The sequence below is a fragment of the Pygocentrus nattereri genome, chromosome 4 (assembly GCF_015220715.1).
Source record: "Pygocentrus nattereri isolate fPygNat1 chromosome 4, fPygNat1.pri, whole genome shotgun sequence".
Taxonomy (NCBI): domain Eukaryota; kingdom Metazoa; phylum Chordata; class Actinopteri; order Characiformes; family Serrasalmidae; genus Pygocentrus; species Pygocentrus nattereri.
Window position 1 is genome coordinate 42,273,470 of NC_051214.1, and position 22,391 is coordinate 42,295,860.

The 22,391-nt window shown below is 40.6% G+C and overlaps 1 protein-coding gene across 1 annotated transcript in view; it reads right to left on the bottom strand.

Annotated features, from left to right (window-relative positions):
• The window catches only part of man1a1 (mannosidase, alpha, class 1A, member 1), a 160,559-nt gene that overhangs the window by 47,105 nt on the left and 91,063 nt on the right, over nt 1-22,391 (bottom strand). Inside the window, exon 5 of the mRNA XM_017692516.2 lies at nt 1,076-1,170. Coding sequence (XP_017548005.1) covers nt 1,076-1,170 — 95 coding nt within the window. The remainder of the gene's footprint in view (nt 1-1,075; nt 1,171-22,391) is intronic.

Genomic DNA, 22,391 nt, shown 5'->3' on the forward strand with positions numbered 1-22,391 from the left:
TTATGTTTTTGTAACAAACCAGAACATGACGAGTAAGATGGGCTGATGGCTAGTTAGTCAAGTCAATGTCCTGCTAGTACAATCATAAGTTAAATGCTTAGCTAATAGCTTGTGTGGATTATGTTTTCAAAGAACTTCTGAAAGGAATGAGACATCAGCAGAAGTAACATTAAACTTAAAAAGACCATCTTCAGCTTCATCAGGGTATGTTAAATCATTCTGCTCTTCAAAATGTCACACTTAAATAATTATGATTGAAAATAGCCCACAGAGGACATTTTATATTGTTATACATAAAAATCAGGAAAAGGTGTTTCTTGCATAACGCATTTGAAACTGCACAACTTTACAAATTTGTCATCTTTGTGCTTGTGTATTTCTACAAATAGCTTTGCATAGATTTTTCCATTTTCAACACTTTAAAACGGCATCCAGAGTTTTGACTGAGATTATGGTGAAAATTCTATGCATTCTTACAGAACACTGTCAAATAAATGAGGCTTCTAAGTGGCACAACTGAGTAAGAAAAAAATAATGAATGAAGAAAGAAAGAACCAAAGAAAGAAAGAAAGAAGAGCAAGAAAAAGAGAAAACAGCAAAAACATGAGAGAAAAAGACAGAAGAGATGGAGAGTGCAAGATGAGAAAAAAAGAAACTTCAAGACAAGGAACAAAGAAAGAGGGAGCAAGAAAGAGGAATAAAAGAATGAAGACAGTGAGAGAGAGAGAGAGAGAGAGAGAGAGAGAGAGAGAGAGAGAGAGAGAGAGAGAGAGAGAGAGAGAGAGAGAGAGAGAGAGAGAGAGAGGAGGCATAAAGAAACAAACAAAGAAGAGTAAAGAGAAAAGAAAATAGAGAAATATGAAAAAGCGACAGTGTGAAAGAAAAAGAAAGAAAAGAGTGGCAAGAGAAAGAAAAAAAAAAAGTGAAGCAACAAAGAAAAAGGGAGAGAAAGAAAGAAAGGGGTGCAAGGAGAGAAGGAAAAAAAATGACCGAGAGCCAGAGAAAAAGGCAGGGCAAGAGAGAGTGAGGGAGTCAGAGAGTGAGAGAGCGGGAGAGTGAGAAGAGACTGACTGACCTCTTCAGATTGAGTAGAGCCCAGGGAATGCCGGTGGGTGTCTTGAATGCAGGCAGCAGCTTCTCTCCCAGCTCTATAGCTTTCCTTCTGAACACCTGGGAGCAAGAGAGAGGGAAAGTGCAAAGAAAAAAGAGAGAAAGAGAGAGAGAGAGAGAGAGAGAGAGAGAGAGAGAGAGACTCATCAGTCTTCTAGTAAAGCTGCTGTCAAGTGCTGTCAGGTCCCCCCTTCCCCACTGACACTGCAGCACTACAGCACGCAGCATACGGTTCTGCTACCTGTACTAAACCTTCCGTGCGCCCCTGTTCTCATTCTGTTACTCTTGGGTGGCTTCAGTCCAGCACACAGGCAGACCGACGGACACAGAGGCTGCAGATGCATGTGAAGACTAGGATCCTGCAGCAGGCAGATAAGAACAGATCAGATAAAGCTCTGTGAGGGCCTCGGCCTGCTCTTAACCTGCTGTCTGCCCATCATAGCCTCTCACAGCCTCTCTTTCATCCAGCCCCCGTTCCCTCCTCATGAATGGGGATGACCCGATTCAGGGTTGTTAGTTTTGTCCGTTTTTGGCGCCGATCCCAGTCAAGGTTCTGCAGATACGGAGTGCGCTCCAATTCTACTTTCACAGCTAAGTACATTAAAGCTAGTAAAGTCAATCCAATTTAGATGATATATGGTCACAGCTGATGGAACAAAACCATGGATCTGTATATTTAATTCTGCTGTCGTTATTAATTTATTTATTTTACATCATTTGAGCTGGACTTTAAATTCAACAGTAATGATCAACTGACAAACAGAAATCGTACAAATTCGTTGGAATTGAAATTTAATATGAACTTCCATTAAAACTCTTTTTCCCCCATCTGACCGAAAGCAAATCTGATGTTTCACTAAATTGTTGGTGTGCATCTTTTCTCCATTCACTGATAAATCAAGTATCTAACAATGATTCAAGCAGTTAACCAAGTACCTGGGCACATGCTTACCTGAAATACGGAAAGGATCATACTAAATACATTTAATTTGATCATTTCATATCATGTCAATGAAAAGACAAAAAAAGTCTCTAATCTTTGAAGCGTAGTGACTTTTTTATAAAATTTCTAATTTTAATTATTAAAAATAATGTGAGCCAGTAATATGTTTCAACAACGTTTCATCAACTTTTGCTTCTCTAATGATATTTTTCCACTGGTCAGTACAGCACGGGTTGGTCAAGTACTTGTGTCTGTTTCCCATTGCATTACACAACCATGAGAGTCTGTGGAGTTCTCTTTAGCATGTATGGTCACATGTTTTCTCAAGCAAGTCCGGCATTAACAGTAAAAACAAACAACAGTAGCAACAACAGAGGAGGTTCAAACTTTGATTTTGCTTTTACTCTGAGCTTGGTTTTTTAAAAAGGTCACAGACTGGCTAATCATTATTCTTTATTTACATACATGTATGTAAGTGTGTGTGTGAGAGTGTGTGTGAGAGTGTGTGTGTGTGTATTTGTGTGTGTGTGTGTCTGTGTGTGTGTGAAAACTGTCATTTAAGTCCTGTATCTGACAATTCTATGATGACCACATCTGAGCCATTCACCAATTCTGTACACCTACTCAGGTGTAGTACAGCTCAATTGGAAGTGGAAACATCTGTGATCATGAATTTGTAAATATACTGCACCGCCTGGTGGAAAAAGTCGTAATAGTCCACTTGACACTATGCATCAGAAACTGTTGTAATTAATTTTTACCAAATTCTTGTATTAAATAATTTCCTAGAATTAAACAGGCCATTTTTGTTATTGTGCCTTTAAATGCTGCACTGCATCTCACTCAAAAAGCAGTCAAGGTTGAAGCACTCCTCACACCTGCACTGTAAATAGCCGGTGGCTTAACCGCCGTAGGTTGAATAGGCAGATAAATGTGTCACAAAATCACAAAATAATTCTAAACTTGTTGTTTTTACAGCCAAGTTTCTATAAATGGACTGTATGGACTGGGGAGTCAACCGCATATTTTCAAACTTCAAAAGTGGGAATGACTGTGCCATACCTGAGAATCTGCACTGAATTTGGTTAAAAGGTGATGCTACATTTTTAAGTGAGGCAAATTAATTTTTTTCCCCCATGTTACAAGCTCTTTAACTAAGTGACTTTTGTTTTTATTTTCCACCCTAAAGCTTTTCCAAAACAGCAGACATTCAAACCATTTAGTATGTTCTGAAAATGCACCTCATTACTGCAGCACTGGCACTAAAAACTGAACTTTCAGTCCGACCCTTCAAATTCTGCCCGAGATCTGATCAACAGCTGAACAGCGACGGGTTTGAGACAGTAACTGTCAGAGCAGGACAAGTTTCTGCTCGTGACAATCATTTCCTAACATGCTGCCAAAGCCAGAAATAGTCTAGGTAAGATTTCATCATCGCCCAGATGAACCCAAAACGTTTGCAAGCTCTGAAACGGTTCTCACTTCTTTAGTACCCTGAAGATCAGCTTCTTCAAATGCAACAACAGGCTTCTTAGGTCCTTCACTCAGCCAATCATTTTAGAGCAGCACCAATCAGGTTTGTCAGGAGAGCAGCTATGGAGGGTCCACAAAGCTGCATGCAAATTGCTCTCAAGAGAACCAAGATTTGCCTCACATAATCCAATCCAAACGAGTCAGAAATGGAGCTCCTTCAGCACCGCCTCAGAATAGTGAGCAACACTTACAAAATCTGAAGGCAGGAGAGGACCGAAGCCTGCTGTTCGACAGCAAGCTGAAATTCAGAGCTGGGTAAAAAAAGCTAACTGGCTGGAGATGGAGAGCAGAGACATTGTGACGGTCCTTCACAAGCGCATTAAGCAGTAAATGTTCATGAAGAGGCACCAGAACAGCCAAGTTTTCACCTCACTGAATTACTGACTCTATTCACACTGCAGCTCATCCTTTCATTGGAGCATCCCACTGAGCCAGGCTACATCACAGTCTGGTGTTTAAAGACATTGCAGACATGTACAGATGGAGCTCGGTGTGCTTGTCCTTGGAGCATCAACGCGAGGTCATCTGTTAACCCGTGGCACTAAATTCAGAGCAGTATTCCCAGCCTGGCTCAATCTCCACGCTGGAGTTAAACTAGGCCACTGTTCTGCTCCTCCAGACGCCATCAGTGTCTGCTGTTCTCAGGCACAGCAGTGGTGCTGCTACTGATGACCATGACCACTTTCAGAAAGCCACATGTGCTCATGAGCTACCATTAGGCCTGTGCACTGAGGCAATATAATCTGATATCAACGAGGATTGAAGTGCATGATGATTCCAAGGGCACTAAAAAAAAAAAAAAAATGGTTGAATGTAAATTATTCAAATATGTACACAGGTTTGAAATGAACTATATTACATCAACTTAACTATGATAATTACTATATGTAATGTACTTAATTATGTTGATGTAATTGATTCAGATGTGTGCATGGGCTCCACATGCAAATGTTACATTTAAAAGCAACCTTTAAGCCACTTTTCTTTTATCAGTGTACGGCTGAAACAATGATCCACATTACCAATAATATTGATCATACACAAACAGTACTGATATTCTGTTGTCTTTTTTTTTGATAACATTTTTAAAGTGCTGTCCAACCTAAAATTAATTAATGACGTATCCTCAAGAGGTCAGTACTTTACTTAGTGTCATACCTATGTGAGTAGATAAATGTAGATAACTAAGATAAAGTAGTCACGATATATCACTGCTGTCAGAACAAGACCTCATATCTCCAAATGGTAACTTTACAGGAGAAGGAAAAAACAGTTTTGATGTACGTCAATGGAACGCAATGGAAGCAAACGTTACTCGTTACATCTCAGGTCACATTACTAACATCAGTCATCAGTCACTGGAGTATTCTAAGCTGTATCAGTTTCTGTCTCTCAGTAATATTTAGCAGCTATTTTAAATAAATAAATAAATAAATAAATAAATAAAATTGAATTCAGCAGCTCATCTGGTCATAGTGTTACAGACATTAGCTGGCTAACAACATAAAACTGATTAGTTTTAAAGATGACTAATTTTTAAACATAGAAACATGTTCAAATGACAAAGCGGTTACACATTGCTGCAGCCTGTAGAGCTATAATGTTAATCTACATGTTTATTACATTACATTACATATTTTACTGCTCATTACTTACAGTAGCACAGAATTCAAAGTCCAAACAAAGTGCCACTTTTTTGGTGGAGGTACTGTCACGTTTGTGTGCATTGTTTGAAAAAAGAAACAACCATGAATCCACACCAGCAGGATCTGTGTTTGCAGTCACAACTGTCAGAAGGACAGGTGATGTTTCATTAAAGTTTCCATTAAATCAAACACTACTAAAAAGAAGCTAAAGACAGCACAGAAAGTAGGTCTAAGCTGTAGCGGTCTGTGTGTGTTTACGAGCCATGGGGAGGAGGGGATGTAATATTGATTTTTTTAAAAAAAAAAAGAAAAAAAAGAAAATATCGTGCTCATTATTTTTAGACATCGCCCAGGCCTAGCAGACATCCCATATTACACTAGCAGCGCATTAATTTTTCACGATTATGAGGAGCTGTTCTGGATCTCTCTGATTAATGTCTATAATAAAGCCTCAATGCCTCTGAGTAAACTCTGCCTCTGAATGAATAAAACCGGCTCTCACCAAAGCCATCATCCAAACTGCCAACAGTGATTGGGAAGCTCATAAGATCACGCAGCACTGATGACAAAGAAGAGAACAGAAAGCAGAGAGGTGTCAAAAATACCCCAATAATTGGAACATATGATTGAGCGCATACCCTATTGAGGTTAACCATGTTATAAGTAAAAGAGTTGCTCTAATTAGGTCTACTGGGCTCTTAATGCACTGTCTACAAAGGCAAAACAGAATGCGGGTCTATGTGAAGCTAGAGCTTTCAATATGACTTCAGTTATTGAAACGTTTGCACCTATGCTTTCAACAACCTGTCTCTGCGAAAGGACAGATGGAATCAGCTCTGAACTGATAAAAGGACAAAGCTCACGACTTAAACCAGGTTTAACGGATCCTGTACAATGTCTCTTACTGAGCTGCTAAAAGCTTAAGTTTCAGAAAGAATTCTTCACATTGTTCTTTCTGCTATAGGCACTTTTCCCTCCCAATACCAGGAAAAAACCTTCTGAGCTGAACAATTTAAATGGTTCTAGCAAGCACTAAATGGTTCCTTGGGCTCTAATACAAAAACATCCAAGGCTGGCTTTGTGAAAAATGTATGCAAACTCAGTTAATCACATAAAACTAAATTTCACTTGAGTTGTTTGATGTAAAGCATCCTGCAACTGTTTAAATTACCCAAGTTCTGATTTCGGGTCAATGACAACATAAACAAGAAAAACAGATGGTTTACTGCTGTTTAAGAAGGTGATCCTCCTGACCAAAGTCGGCAGTTTTTCATTTTGACAGTTTCCTGAGACAACAAAAGACAAGTTTCTCAAAGTTAACGTTTCTGTAACAAGATGGCTTTACTAGCCAGCTGATGGCAACAGCCGTTTAAACGGCTGCTTGTGGCACCTTTGTTCCTACTTTGTCATATTGTGATTCACATAGCTAAATTACTCATGTTCTCCTCTCTTAACACCCCCTCATTTTCCACAGAGTAGAGATTCCGTTGGGATCCAAAACATAAAACTTGAACTTTCAGTGTTTCTGGAATAGGATGAACAAACCGTCAAGTTTCAAAGGCTTAATTTCCTCATACAAACCTGGAAACATCAGGTTTTGGGAGTTCTTCATCCTAATTTATGCTGAGCATTACAATGCCAATGGTGAGTCACCATGAAAATCCTTTTTAATCCAGGCTAAGGCTTAATTAGGATCTGGTAAACCAGCCCTTAATTTCATTTCTGTGGTAAACCATGACCTGATTTTAATGAGAGGTTATCAACAGTTCTGCAGAGGAAAAACGACCTGTAGAAAATTACAGGGGAAAAACATGTTCATGTTTAATTAAATGGTCTCAACCATGAGCTAGGCATGTTTTAATAGCTCGAGTTTTCAGCAGTGGAGCAGAAGAAGAGAAACTCCGGTAAAGACCTGTGTGTTTGCGTGATTTCCTGAGCCTAAGATGGGGCTGCCAGCAGAAGCTCACTGTCTGTATGAGGAATGAATATGCCAGAGCAGGCTGACCACAGAACTTAAAGATCCTTCTTCCAAATCACTATCCAAATCTAGAGGGATCAGGTCACACAGAAGAACCCACCAGAGATCCACCTCTGCAACCGGAGAAACGCTCAACCCTGCTGCCATCCCACAGACAGCAGCCTGAGTAGCCTAGAAGAGACTGGAGGATGAGTCTTCACATACTCTATAGGGCATGATGAGAATTCCAAAGCAAGGTCTACTATTCCAGTGAGAGGAAAGAAAGTTTAACACTAACGACCGCCTGAGTGCTTGGGGAAAGTAAAATATTCATTCGAGCATGCTGATGTTCAGCGATTGAGTACTTTTGACAGTGAACAAACATACCTAATATAGCCATAATTTGCTTTTCCATGAAAATACGCCCTCACTGCAGGTAAGCCAACTGTACAAGGAGTTAACTCTAAGCAATTATGCTGCGTGCAGGTACCCTAGCACAAGATGTGATTGTAACTGTCGGTGTAGCTGGAGAACTTGAAGAAACGGAGCAAAAACTATATTCCCCTCATAAAATCTTTTTTCAACACTGGCTTCTAAGCAGCCCCCGCCCCTTCTCTCTAATGTAAAATGACTACAGAAAAATTCTTTGAAAATGTAAAGGACAAAGTGCATTAACAACTTCTGTGTTGTTACATCCCCGGCCAGGTGACTGGGGTCCTTTCTGTATGGAGCTTGCATGTTCTCCCCGTGTCTGCGTGGGTTTCCCCCGGGTTCTCAAGTGTCCTCCCGCAGTCCAAAGACATGCAGTCAGGCCCGTTGGACATGTTACATTGCCCCTAGGTGTGTGTGTGTATGAGTGATTGTGTATTACATTTATAGCATTTGGCTGACGCTCTTATCCAGAGCGACTTACAATTTGATTATTTTTACATAAAAATATGTCCAAGGCGGTGTTAGGAGTCTTGCCCAAGGACTCTTATTGGTATATAGTGTAGGGTGTTTGCCCAGGTGGGGATTGAACCCCAGTCAACAGTGTAGAAGGCAGAGCTGTTAACCACTACACTATCCAACCACTTTATGTATGCCTGTCTGTCTGCCCTGCGATGGACTGGTGACCTGTCCAGGGTGTATCCTGCCTTCCACCCGATGACCACTGGGATAGGCTCCAGCACCCCCCTACGACCCTGAGCGAGAAGCGGCTTAGAAAACTGTGTGCGTGTACGCGTGTGTGTTTTGTTACAACACGAGTAAATATATATAATGATGTAGTCTACACAATACTACAATACCACTACTACCACTACTAGTACAAAGAAGAAGAACAAGAAGAAAAAGAACGACGATGATGACAACAGCTTTTAGTTTAAGAATATTTAGTCTTATAAAAGACTTATCTATGCATGCTTATTTACATTTAAAAAACATTTTTCAAAGCAAACATTTTTCAGAGACCGTGTTAATGCAGTTTGGAACAGTAGACGTTCAGGCTACATGGTAGGGAAGCTGGGGGAAAAAAGGGTCATGTCACATCACTGGAGCTTTTTATAACAAAAATTATGGAGGGGAAAAAAAATTAATCACAACTGACTTCCCCAACTAGAAACACAAATAAGTAATTATGGCTTAAGCACCTTTGTGCACACGCTACAGGCCTGAAGAAAATCACTGATGAATGACAGTGATCAAAATGGAAGCAATGCTTTAAAAATTTCATCAAACAGAGTGCCAGTTCTACAGATACTCAGAGCGCTGATTCTGCTCTGAAAGATTAACTGCAGAAAAATGGAACCTATTATCAGATCAAACAGAGGTAAACAGGAAAGAGCATCATGCATATGGAGCAAGGTCAGGCTACATTACTAAATGAAAGCTAAAAGCAGACAACGTCAAGCATGCACAGCACAGATCCTGTTGGCTTCAAAATTTCTGCATAAATCAAACAAGTCATTCAGAAAGCTCTGTTCTATAGTCAGAATTGTTTACATTGGTGACGCTAGACGTATAAAGAGCTTAATGCATTTAAAAGCTCCTACACACAAAGTTATTACATGCACTGTTAGAAATAAAAGGTACAGTGCAGGTACATTTTTCATTCATCAAGGTGCAAACAATGTAAATGTACCGTAAAAGGTACAACAGTGGTTTTAAGGTCCAATTATGAACCTTAAATACATTTTTCCCAGGCAAAATGTTTATATTTGTACCTTTTCATAACCTAATGTTTTAAAACAGAACAATATAATAAAAAGCCTGGAGACGAGATGAAGTGTGCGGAGTCAGTGCATCTTAGAAAATATCATGTCAATAGATTACGGAACAATTATGTTCCTTGACTAAAGGTACTGAGATGTACCTTTGAGGGTACCACCCCAGTGACGAGAGGGGTACTGCCCCAGTGACAGTTTAGTACCTTTATTTCTGAGTGTGGAACAGTTACAAATAATTCCTGAAACATTGTTTTATCATTTATTTATTTATTTACTTATTTTTTTACCATTGCTGTACCTTCAACAACATTACATATAAAAACTCAGGAGATACATGTAGTTTCACTGGTCATTCTGGATAATAAGTAAAGGCGCGTCTTTCGAGTAGACATTGCAATCCACAGCTCCTGTCAGCACCACCGTAAAGAAAAGCCTGTTTTCTCTACAATGCAGAGAAAAGTATCAAAATACTCTGATTCTGAACTATGCAGAAATTTGCCAAACTGGTAGAATTCTGCTTTGAGAGAGAGAGACACCAGTTAAAGCATAACGTCCAAAATGGTAAGCAAATGAAAGCAATTAATGCATATTTATGCTATCAGGAGAACAAAAAGGGGTCTGCAGATCCCCCAATGGGTGTCTTGACACTCTTTGGATATGTCTGCTACCAACAGGCTCCTTACATAGAGAGCTTATTTGGCCTGAAATGATCAGTCAAGCCTTCCTTGTAATGGACGATAAAGTTGAGTCATAAAGCCTAACTGCAGGAGACTGTAACCGTTATTACAACTGCTGTACCTGCCTAATTGTTCCAACCCCTGTGCCATCAGTGAGCATCACTTATGTTTACTTAATAGCATAACGACTGCTCCAAATTTAAAGGACTAGCACAACAGATTACATCCCACAGCTAGCAGGAGAGTTTTGAAAAGGGCACTTAAGTCCTTGCAAATGAGCAGAGTAATTGCTTTTATTTATTAAGTCAGCAAAGCAAGATCACCAAGGTCTAATAACATAACCCAGACTTTGCCACAGCATTTATTGAGGAGAAGGAAAGGCATTCAACTGGGAAGCAGACTGAAGAATAACACAGGCAGGGGTGCAGAGTTTGGGGGCAGGTCCAGCACGAAAGCACAAAACAGTCTTAACCAGAACACTAGAGAGCGAGGACAACGAGCGCATACAGTGCTCCCCAGTGTTTTACCTGCGTCAAACTAACTAGCCCTTTCCTGAGTTGAAGTGGAGGTGTTGGAGCAGGGAAACTGCAAACAGACTCACAAATGCAGGGAAGCGGTAGCCAAGGCCTTGGATTGTGAAACACTGCAATAGTAAATGCTCTTTCTTGAGATGTTTGGGAAGCGCAAGTCCAAGGAAGCTGTGGCATGCTCCCAAACGAGTAGGCAGAAGGTTTCTTCATGACTGCCAGACCACTAATGGGAGACAGGCTGGGCAAGAACTACAGGAGCCACACAATGACATCCATTCAGAGAAGCTAAGTGCCTGGAGCTTCTCAGATTCTGCCAGGCCACCCTGTACAAATCTTTGGAAGCCTGGGTCTTCTCTTCTGGCATGGCACAAATAGAAAGACTGCAGGAGACAAAGCCGCTCCCACTGCACTTTCTAGTTTTTTGAGCATTTCTATCAAGTAAATCAAGGCAGACACAGGTTTAAAGGCTGAAAAACGGTACAAAACTGTCACTGGCGCAGTACCCCTATTGTCACTGCACTGGTACTCTCAAGGGTACATCTCAGTATCTTTAGTCAGAGAACAGAACTGTACCATAATGCACTGAAATGATATTTTCTACGCTGTATTGACTCCACACCCTGTCTCGTCTCCAGGCTTTTTATTTTATTGTTCCGTTTTAAAACATGAGCTTATGAAAAGGCAAAAATAAGAACTTTTCACCTGGAAAAACATATTTAAGTTACACAACTGGACCTTAAAACCACTGTTGTACCTTTGAGGGCACATTTACATTGTCTGTACCTTCATGAATGAAAGATGTACCTGCACAGTACCCTATTTTTCCACAGTGTATAATTTTAATTAGTTTGACACTTTAATTGGACACTAGGTCTGGAAATATCTCCTCACATCTTGATTTTGAGGGTTGGTACATCTTCATTTTTGATTTTTAAAGCAAATACTATTATTTTCTCCTGTATTTGTCATTGACAAACACAATTAGTATATTTGAATAGTCTCTAAACTCACTTCTCATTTCATCATTTAACTACAGTTTAATTTATTATTTATTTTTTGTTGCACATATAGCTCATATTTCAGATACAGTTATTGCATGCTGGGAAACTTTCTGAAAAATTCAGTTTGTGTGCTGCAGCTTCAGATGTAAACCTTATTTTTTCAAACCTTAATTCTAACTGAAGATTAGAAGCAGCTATGTTCTTATTTATGGTCATGTTTACTGTGGACCTTTACCTTATAGACACACAATGTGTGACCAACTTTTGACTGCAAATGTGTGTATTAGTGAGATTTTCTTTCTTCTTCCAAGCTGGGCTGTACTAAGATATATCATACTTTGTAAATTCTATGGCTGCATGTGAGTTTATTTCACTGTAGCAGAATACAGAATCTCTCTCTCTCTCTCTCTCTCTCTATATATATATATATCTATATATCTATATATATATCTATATATATATATATATATATATATATATATATCTATCTATATATCTATCTATATATCTATATATATATATATATATATATATATATATATATATATATATATATATATATATATATATATATATATATACACACTTTATGATGCAATACAAACGATATGAAAACCAGATCTATAAGACAGGACGAACACATTCATAATGTTTCATAATGTTTTACACTATATAACTAATATATAACTCCCAGACTATATAGCGCATTATGGCCTGCCTTGTCAAACACATGAACCATGTCATCACAGGCTTACATAAACTTTCACTTAGTCTAATTTGTGCTTGGTAACAGTTCACAATATAGAGGTTCTTATAATGTGGTTATAACAATTGTGTATGTGTGTGTATTACACACACACACACACACACACACACACACACACACACACACACACCACTTTATTTAAAGCATTACATTATAACACTGCAAACTGGGACTGTGTCACTGACTAACTTTATGAACACTACTGCACTGTGTTAAAAATTCATAAAGGATACAAAGCATAATGCAAATTGATCATACCTTATGAATGTATTATAAAGCTGTGTTCCTACATTTATTTATGAAGTGCTACCAAACTTTTCTATATGCATCATTATCTAAGAAACTCATTTGATAGCACAACTATCAAACGTCCTACACATAAGAATGAATCTTCCTTTCAATCAGCCTAAGTAATCTGGAGCTCAGCTCTATTGTGTTCAAGATGTGGACTCCTTTGGGACCTTGTGAACAAACAAAGGAGACGCTGGTGCTAGGAGAAAACCTTCAGCACACATGAAGCTCTGAAAGCAGAATGTGAGAACGAAGGACATTACTTGTAAATTACATGCAGCTGCTGAGAAGAAAAGCTCATACCAAAGCCAGCTCTGAAGCACTTCTACAGTGTTTCACAACATGTTAGTACGCAGAAAGTTTGCTGGTATTAGAAAGAGGACGATTCCGGATAAATGACACACATGCCACTTTCTGCCGAGTCCCACATCAATCACACTGACGTTGCAGAGCAGGCAGAGCAAGAGGAAAGGCACAGCTCATTATCTCCTCATACTTATTTGTTTAGAGGGACTTTAAAATGAATTTGGCAGAAGTGGAACTGTGACTTGCCAAGATAATTGCGCCTGTGGTAGCCAATGTATTAATTTTCTACTAATGGCAAGGTCACTCCTGCAGACATGAAGAGCAGCAAGACAGACGGCTGAGGAATAATTGATTTCCTCAAAAGTCGAGCAGATGTATTATGGGGCAGATTTATACAGCAACATGGGGCCATTGTGTTCATGACAAATTCAGATAAATGATCAGGCAGGCGGAATGGGTGGCAGGTTTTATCTGTGGCAGATCCGGTTGCAGCTTGCTTCAGCAGTACACAGAGACTCTGTCCGGGTTGAACCACAGTAACTCAATGCTGACAAGTCATATCAGAGAGAGGAGTAAGAACACAAGCTTCAACACTCAAAACAAACCAGCCATCAGTGGTTCTCCATTCTCTACGCAGAACCTGCATTCAACCACGTCTGTGACCGTCGCTGCCATCCTTACTTGTGTTTTGAACGTTTGCTTGAATTGGAATTCTGCCGTACCTTAGCCATTCAGATGGAAATGAGGTTCGGCGGAGAGAAACGGTGGATGTGTAGAAAGGAGATGTAGATGGAGAGAGGGCTTTTAGTGTCTGAGTAGAGAAAGCTCTTTGCCCCTTTGGGAGCCAGCTGTTAACAATGATGGAACAATGCTGATCTGGGAACAGTCCGGATATGAGGGAGAATATACTCTGCATTACTTAACAATAAATCTATACGCTGTATTTTAACACTGTGTTCAACTAATAGGAGAAGAAACTGAAAAGCTTTTGTTTAGATTTTCATGCATACATTCACGAGTCCTAGACACTATTTTACACATATTCCAAGGCCTCAAAACAACTTGGACTGAATAACACACACACACACCACTACGAAAAGGGTTATTTCACATTAACAGGCAGCTAAATTAAACTGAACCATAAACTTACGTCATTTCAAAGTACCAAAATATTAGACACATCAATAAAAGACAAATAATGTGCATTATTTGCATAATTCTACATTGTACATGCAAACTAAAAACAAAGCAACACTACTTGAGAGCTAATTTGTAGAATCTCTTACCGGAATTGTATATCATTACCATCTATGGTGGGGGAAAAAAAACAAAACAAAACAAAAAAAAAAAAAAAAAACACCTCTATCAGATCTGGCTCAACATCAAAACTGTAAAGTTTTTTTTTTTTATTTTTCATACTTGAATGAGAAGTAACAGTGACAAAACTGAGATCACAGAAGTCCCTAAATCTTTGACAGGCAGTGTAATTATTCAGTTATTCTGCCCAGAATATTCTCAAACAAAGCCACAATAACTTAAGAGAAGGAGACTCAGTTGCAGCAAGCCAATCAAGTCCTGAGATCAGACGCAAAGAGAAACAGAAATACAGGGAAGCTCTAGGCTCTAACATGCCTGTCATAACATCACTAAAGCAAGCTGTGTGAGGGGATGTCAGCTCACAAACACCTCACCCAACCCTCGTCTTCGCTCTGAGCAAGGAATTTAATGAAGACAGATCTTGGCGCATGGACAAAGAAGACATTAATTATCCTGTCACAGTGGAGAATAATTCACAACAGCAACAGCACCTCTGGCCAACAGCAGCATTACCAACAAGGACTTGGTGGACATAAGCTAATGCAACAGATTGGTACCATTCTACAGAGCACTTCAGCTCTGTGCTGACCATATCCATCACAGTCTGCAACTAGAATCCATCATTCTCTTCCTTCACTCTGGCCCACCCAACAGCGCCGTCTTGCATAGCTACCTCAGAGTCTGTGAAAACTAAAGCTCATGCAGCTTTCTCAGAAAAAAACCTTTTATGCATGGTAATGAGAAGATGACCTTGGCCTGCTCATCTATGCAGAGGCTTTTTGCTGTAATTAGCACACGCATTCTCCTTTCAGGAATCCACACAAGCTGACACAGCAGAAAACCTGCAATCAGCCTACCTGTGAAAAAAGAAAAACCTCATTTGCACATGCACAGAAAACAACGGCACTAGCTGCCTCCGACTGCAACTCTACAAAGAATTCAAGACATTCCAGTTGACTGTCAAGATGCCTTTTGTGGCCTGCGTTTAACCACAAACACAACCAAAGCCTGCCATTAAGCTGTCCAGGTATTTTCAGAATGCCTGGTCAAGGCTTAATTTGGAATCACAATTAACCTATCCAGTAGGGATATACAAAAACTCTCTGCCCACGTTTAAAGGACTTTTCTTTTTTTCAAGTTTGTCTAACTAAGTACATAAAGTAGGCCACACCTTTGTCAGCTTTGAACGCAATGTTACTGTGCAATATTCAAACACTTATATTGTGCATGTGAGTAGTAACTGTTCTCACTAAAGCTGGCTAGCTTGACTGGCCACGCTGGCACAAAAAAAAAATGCCATTACTACATCTCCTGTAAACATGCCTACTTCCCCTCCTACAGTCATGCCACAAGCTTCTAGAGCTAGATTCTCCTGTTTAAAGATGGGCCTCTCGTTTCAATACTGGTTTCACAAGCCCATGTTCACTTGGCCTCGCCCCTGGGGGAATCCCGAGAGCCATCTTAAGGGCTGTTCCGTGACTTTATTAGCTTAATTGGTTGGTGGTCGATGAGCCCTCTGAGAACTTGCCCAGAAATCACTGCGTCCTGATGCATTTCCCTATGCAAATCTGAAAGTACATAAAGTTTACAAGCCATAACAACAAACTACCTTAAGCTGCTTACCCATTCAAAACTATAACACTGGATTAGCTGGGCTTTAAGTTACAAACTATGGCATCTGTGATGTCTGACATCACTGCTGACACAAGTTCAACACTCATTAGCATGCTAAAGGCTAGACAACAACAACAACCACAACCACATTATAGCCAGGCCAAAGCTGCACTGATAGCTGATTAGCTCACTGACACTAACTTAATGAGCGTAATCGCATTCCATTTGAATAATCTGTGGCTCACTGTCGCTTCCTTCCCTTCCACTGCAAACAGCTGGTTGTGTAACATCGGCGTTATGCACAAAATAAAAACATCAAACAAACAGAACAACCAACGACAGTCAAAACTCCTGCCTGATAATGATAACTGCTGCTTTGGGGTGGATTTTTGGGGGGTGAGTCGCTTGGAAAAACTTTTTTCCATCTAGCTTGCAGTTAACAGCTAATGCTACTGCTAGAAAGTCAAATATCTGTATTTATTAGCCTCTACATCAGTAGCTATGCTAGCAGTCAGAATTTCATTAAATGTAGGACTGTATGAGGAAATTGTGTAATGCATACTGGGTACCGTGGTTAGAGAAATAATCAAAGCAAAGAAACTGATGGATGGAATGCTTGGTTACAGAATAATGCATAACCCAACAAATGCTAACTCAGGGGTGCACAACTCCAGTCCTGGAGGTCTAGCATCGGTCATTTGCCTGCTCCAACACAGCTGATTACACTTCTGCTAATCATCTGTATTGCCATAATAAAAAGTCTTTAAACCCAACAACACTTTTATAAAACTTGACTTGCTTGCTCAAACACGAAAATCTAGTTTGCTTTCAGTATTGTGAATCATACATACCTACCTACATACCTACCTACCCACATTCCATAGAAATACTATATCAATGTTACTGCAGATATGGGTAGTTCGACTTGGGGACCTTTTTTATATTTACAGCATTTGGCTGACGCTCTTATCCAGAGCGACTTGTAATTTGATCATTTTACACAGGTAGGCCAAGGTAATGTTAGGAGTCTTGCCTAAGAACTCTTATTGGTATAGTGTAGGGTGCTTGCCCAAGCAGGGGATTGAAGCCCAGTCTACAGTGTAGAAGGCAGAGGTGTGACCCACTACACTACACCAACCATTTTCCACCTTAAGACATCCATTCCGTCTACTCCAACCTGGTGCTTAGGCAAAATCGCAGGGATACAGGAGGAAAGCTTAAATATCCAAAGTGACCTTTCAAAAGAATCTGACACAGAGGAGCAAGGCAGGAGCCATGTCCAAACTCTAAACAAAGCAAGTTGTCAGGCAGCAGCCTTCAGATCTCTGCAGCATCAGTGCTTTGTTTGAGACAAAAACACTCTTTTGAGAAACCTCAGTAGATTCCAAAACCTGGGGGGATTGAAGCACACCACTCCATACACACTCCAGGCAGAAAGATGACAGCAGCTGATGTAATTGGGAGGCAAGGCGAGGCTTTGTTCAAAGAAAATAGTTTAGAGCTATGCGTAAATATTAACCAGCGGCCTGCAGGTGACGTATATTTTGAACAGCCTTTCTTGTGGTCTTTTTTGGCGCTTGCTCTATACATGTACATGTATGCCTAATGTAAAGCACAATGAATCTCTAAACCACACATCTGATTAAATACAAGTTATTCATAGTCTAAGAAATGCTTAAAATTGTAAAATAAAATACAAACAAACCAACATTTTTCAAATGTGAAAACAATTTTGGAATGCCCACACCAACAGGTATTTTTCAGCAGCCAGCAAGCTCATGGGATAAGCGTCTCTAGTGGTTCTTTAGGAAGCTTGGGCTTCACTTATGATGGAATTTGTTTAACAATGCACTCCAAATGTGAAATGTGTGTTAAAATTGAACTCACAGCAATTTGTTTGAACAAAAAAATGCCTTCTTTTCAAACAATGTGATACACATTATAGTCAGATATCTTTGAAATTTGTCTTGCATCACAGCAGCTCCATTGGGGGGTGGGAGGGGGGGGCGATGGGGTTACTTTCACAAATGATTACAAACAAACACCTTACAAGACACTGTACACCATCAAAAAATTCCACAATTCTTTCAACTACCCCAATACTGCACAACGGGTATACATGTTACCATGTGCACTTATGTAAACAGTCTGCTCTTTCGATTATCACAGCTGACAGGGATAAAGGAGTCTTGAGCAGTTCCATATCAATAGTGACAACCACACAGAACCATTTTACAATGTCTAAGAGTGAAATCAGTCAAGTGATTTAAAACCTCTGATTATGTAGAGTATCAAGAGAGGGTGCGATGCTTAACATCTGCATTACATTACAGGCTTGATTTCACTTGAAAACGTGGCATCTTGCTTGATCTAAAGAACATAGCAAAACAAAAAGAAAGTTCCCAGATTAAGTTCTCATCTGGAGACTCCGTCACCAAATGACCCCCCAAAAAACCCTTTCCCCACTTCATTCCATTCCCACGCATCACTATCATTATCTCATACTTTTTCGCCATCATTATTACTACTGTGTATGTAGCAAGTTTTTGAACTGCTCAAGAACGTGTTCAACCACAGCTTGTTATCAGCAAGGGCAGTTGAGCCTGATAAGCACCATCCAAAAGATCACCAATTCAACAGGGACAACAAGTGAGTGCAGTATTTCAACTGGATCCCACTCAGCACAGCAAGGCTGTGTGATAACATCTCACCACAACACATGACGTCTGAAGAAGATCTAACTGACCCTCCCCCTCCTCATTTCCTATATGGGAACTGAGTTAACACATTTTAACACTTATATTTAACACTTATTGCTTTCATCAGCAGCCATCACACCAAGTTCTAACAAGAGGCACAGAAAGCACATTAAGATCTGCATACAACTGGACAGAGCTGTATCAACTCCAGAGACCCACAGCCCATCACTGGGGGGCCTTATACATGACTCTTAGCGCTGGGCATGCTGACCTTAAGCTTATGTGCGGCTACTCCAGAGTCTATTGGTCAACACTGTTTAATGGACAGTGGAAGCTGAGGGTGTATCTGTACCCAAACACCTGGTGTCAGAAATGCATGAAAGACCATAACATACACTGCTCAAAAAAATAAAGGGAACACTTAAACAACACATAACTCCAAGTAAATCAAACTTCTGTGAAATCAAACTGTCCACTTAGGAAGCAACACTGATTGACAATCAATTTCACTGCTGTTGTGCAAATGGAACAGACAACAGGTGGAAATCACTGGCAATTAGCAAGACACACTCAATAAAGGAGTGGTTCAGCAGGTGGGGACCACAGACCACTTCTCAGTACCTTTGCTTTCTGGCTGATGTTTTGGTCATTTGTGAATGTTGGTGGTGCTTACACACTCGTGGTAGCATGAGACGGACTCTACAACCCACACAAGTGGCTCAGGTAGTGCAGCTCATCCAGGATGGCACATCAATGCGAGCTGTGGCAAGAAGGTTTGCTGTGTGTGTCAGCGTAGTGTCCAGAGGCTGGAGGCGCTACCAGGAGACAGGCCAGTACACCAGGAGACGTGGAGGAGGCTGTAGGAGGGCAACAACCCAGCAGCAGGACCACTACCTCCGCCTTTGTGCAAGGAGGAACAGGAGGAGCACTGCCAGAGCCCTGCAAAATGACCTCCAGCAGGCCACAAATGTGCATGTGTCTGCACAAACGGTTAGAAACCGACTCCATGAGGATGGTATGAGGGCCAGACGTCCACAGATGGGGGTTGTGCTCACAGCCCAACACCGTGCAGGACGCTTGGCATTGGCCACAGAACACCAGGATTGGCAAATTCGCCACTGGCCCCCTGTGCTCTTCACAGATGAAAGCAGGTTCACACTGAGCACATGTGACAGACGTGACAGAGTCTGAAGACGCTGTGGAGAGCGATCTGCTGCCTGCAACATCCTTCAGCATGACCGGTTTGACAGTGGGTCAGTAATGGTGTGGGGTGGCATTTCTTTGGAGGGCCGCACAGCCCTCCATGTGCTCGCCAGAGGTAGCCTGACTGCCATTAGGTACCAAGATGAGATCCTTGTGAGACCATATGCTGGTGCAGTTGGCCCTGGGTTCCTCCTAATGCAAGACAGTGCTAGACCTCATGTGGCTGGAGTGTGTCAGCAGTTCCTGCAAGATGAAGGCATTGAAGCTATGGACTGACCCGCCCGTTCCCCAGACCTGAATCCGATTGAGCACATCTGGGACATCATGTCTCGCTCCATCCACCAATGTCTTGTTGCACCACAGACTGACCAGGAGTTGGTGGATGCTTTAGTCCAGGTCTGGGAGGAGATCCCTCAGGAGACCATCCGCCACCTCATCAGGAGCATGGCCAGGCATCGTAGGGAGGTCATACAGGCACATGGAGGCCACACACAATACTGAGCCTCATTTTGACTTGTTTTAAGGACATTACATCAAAGTTGGATCAGCCTGTCGTGTGTTTTTCCACTTTAATTTTGTGTGTGACTCCAAATCCAGGCCTCCATTGGTTAATAAATTTGATTTCCATTGATGATTTTTGTGTGATTTTGTTGTCAGCACATTCAACTTTGTACAGAACAAAGTATTCAATGAGAATATTTCATTCATTCAATAGGATGTGTTATTTGAGTGTTCCCTTTATTTTTTGAGCAGTGTATATCCGCATTATAATTCTATCCAAGGAATCAATTAAACCTTGAGTGGCAGATGACAGTCCAGAGAAAGACACTGTGGCTAGTGCTAATTAAAGAGTTAATGTGGTTAAGAACAAAAAAATCCCTGCATGTGGACACTGTCAGAAAGAATTTAGATGACAGCATTAGTTAATTCCCCCTAATATGGAGTGGTAGTGTTACCCAAGACCAGTGGTTCAGAGAAGAACCCTCTGAATTTCAGAGAATCTTAGTTTCTTAACCAATAGAGCTGCACTAATCCATGGCAAGCTACAGCCAATGTTTGACCCTGCTGCCTAAACCAATTTCCTCCCTGTCAAAGTGTTGCACGTTGTGGAAAGAAGTTAAGAGAGATGGCAACAAATACACATTCACATGTACACACTCATGTTCCTGTAATAGAATAAACACATTGCAATTACTTGAGGCTTGCGAGATAAGCCACACTCAGCAGTGAAGGGATGTGGGGTGTGTGTAGGCCTGTCTGGGTCTACGGGTTTATGATGATCAGATTGCTAATTGTTCTTAACCCAAATACAGCACGGTGAGGCTGAAAATACCAAGGTCTATTAACACTGCAGATTACGCTCATGGCTTTACACTGCCTGGCTTAACTAATCCAATTACTTCAGTTTGTGGGGACTAGATACTAATGGCTAAAGTAATAGAGAAAAAGTAACAGTGGGGATTTCTTAATGTAGTGCTGCTTAAACCAGTCTTCAGGGACCTGAAGGTGGTCCATATTTCTGCTGTAAGGGGATTGAGCACCAGTCTGAGAACCACTTGATTAAGTTAATCTTAATCACATAAAGGTGGCAAATCAAATGCACTGATTTTGCAGTTACTCTTGCATTAATATTCAGTGCATAATTCTATTTTAGAATTTTAGCCACTCTGTTTCCTCAGGCTATTTTCCAATGTAAAAATACAGAAAAACAGAAAAGCTCTCATTTCAATGGTCTATATTGCACTATGCAAACACACAGACAGGACTCTGTGGGCCGAAGATATCTAGCATTTATCCAATACACCTACAAAACGAAGTTCATGGGGTTTCTTACACTCCCATCACGAAAACGACAATGGAATTGACACAAAACACACACTTGTGAGATCCTGCTGGTGTTGGTTTCTTCTCAGTGATGCAACAAAATACCCCTTCAGAATCCTCAGCCTGCTAAACATGGATGCACCAATTACGGGAATTACGGGCATATGCATAGACCAGGTATTATTTTTTTTCCTTTTACATACCTGCTAATACAAACATTTCTAAAATATGGAAAAGGCAACACCTAGAAAATAAATCCATTGCTAATATTTTAGCATAGTAGCCCACAGGCACCTTAATTTACTGCTCCTCCTGAGTACAACAGTTATCAAACATCAGTCTAATGTCAGTCCCAAGCAAGTGCTACTTTAATAACATTCATGTATTTAATTTAATTTGAATCTATTCTACCAAAATAATAAATTACGGTGAAATGTGATTTCACTACCAATTCAATTATTCTGTAATCCAATCAGCTTTACACCCCTTCTACTTCCCGATTTCTTTATGATGCACTGCTGAGAAGGTGGGGGTTATAACTCAACGAAGTCTGCTGTGAACAGTCATCTTTGTCTTAGAAGGATGAAACGTAGTGCCATTTGACATTCGAATTTGTTTCCATGGAAATGGATTTGGGGAAATCGCTTAGCCGGAGCCAAACAAAAACACCCCAACAGACCCATCATGCCGCAGTGACAAATGTGGCAGAAAAACAATCTTCAAAGCATTGAGTCACAGATAAAAGGCGATAAGAGGCAGACAGAATC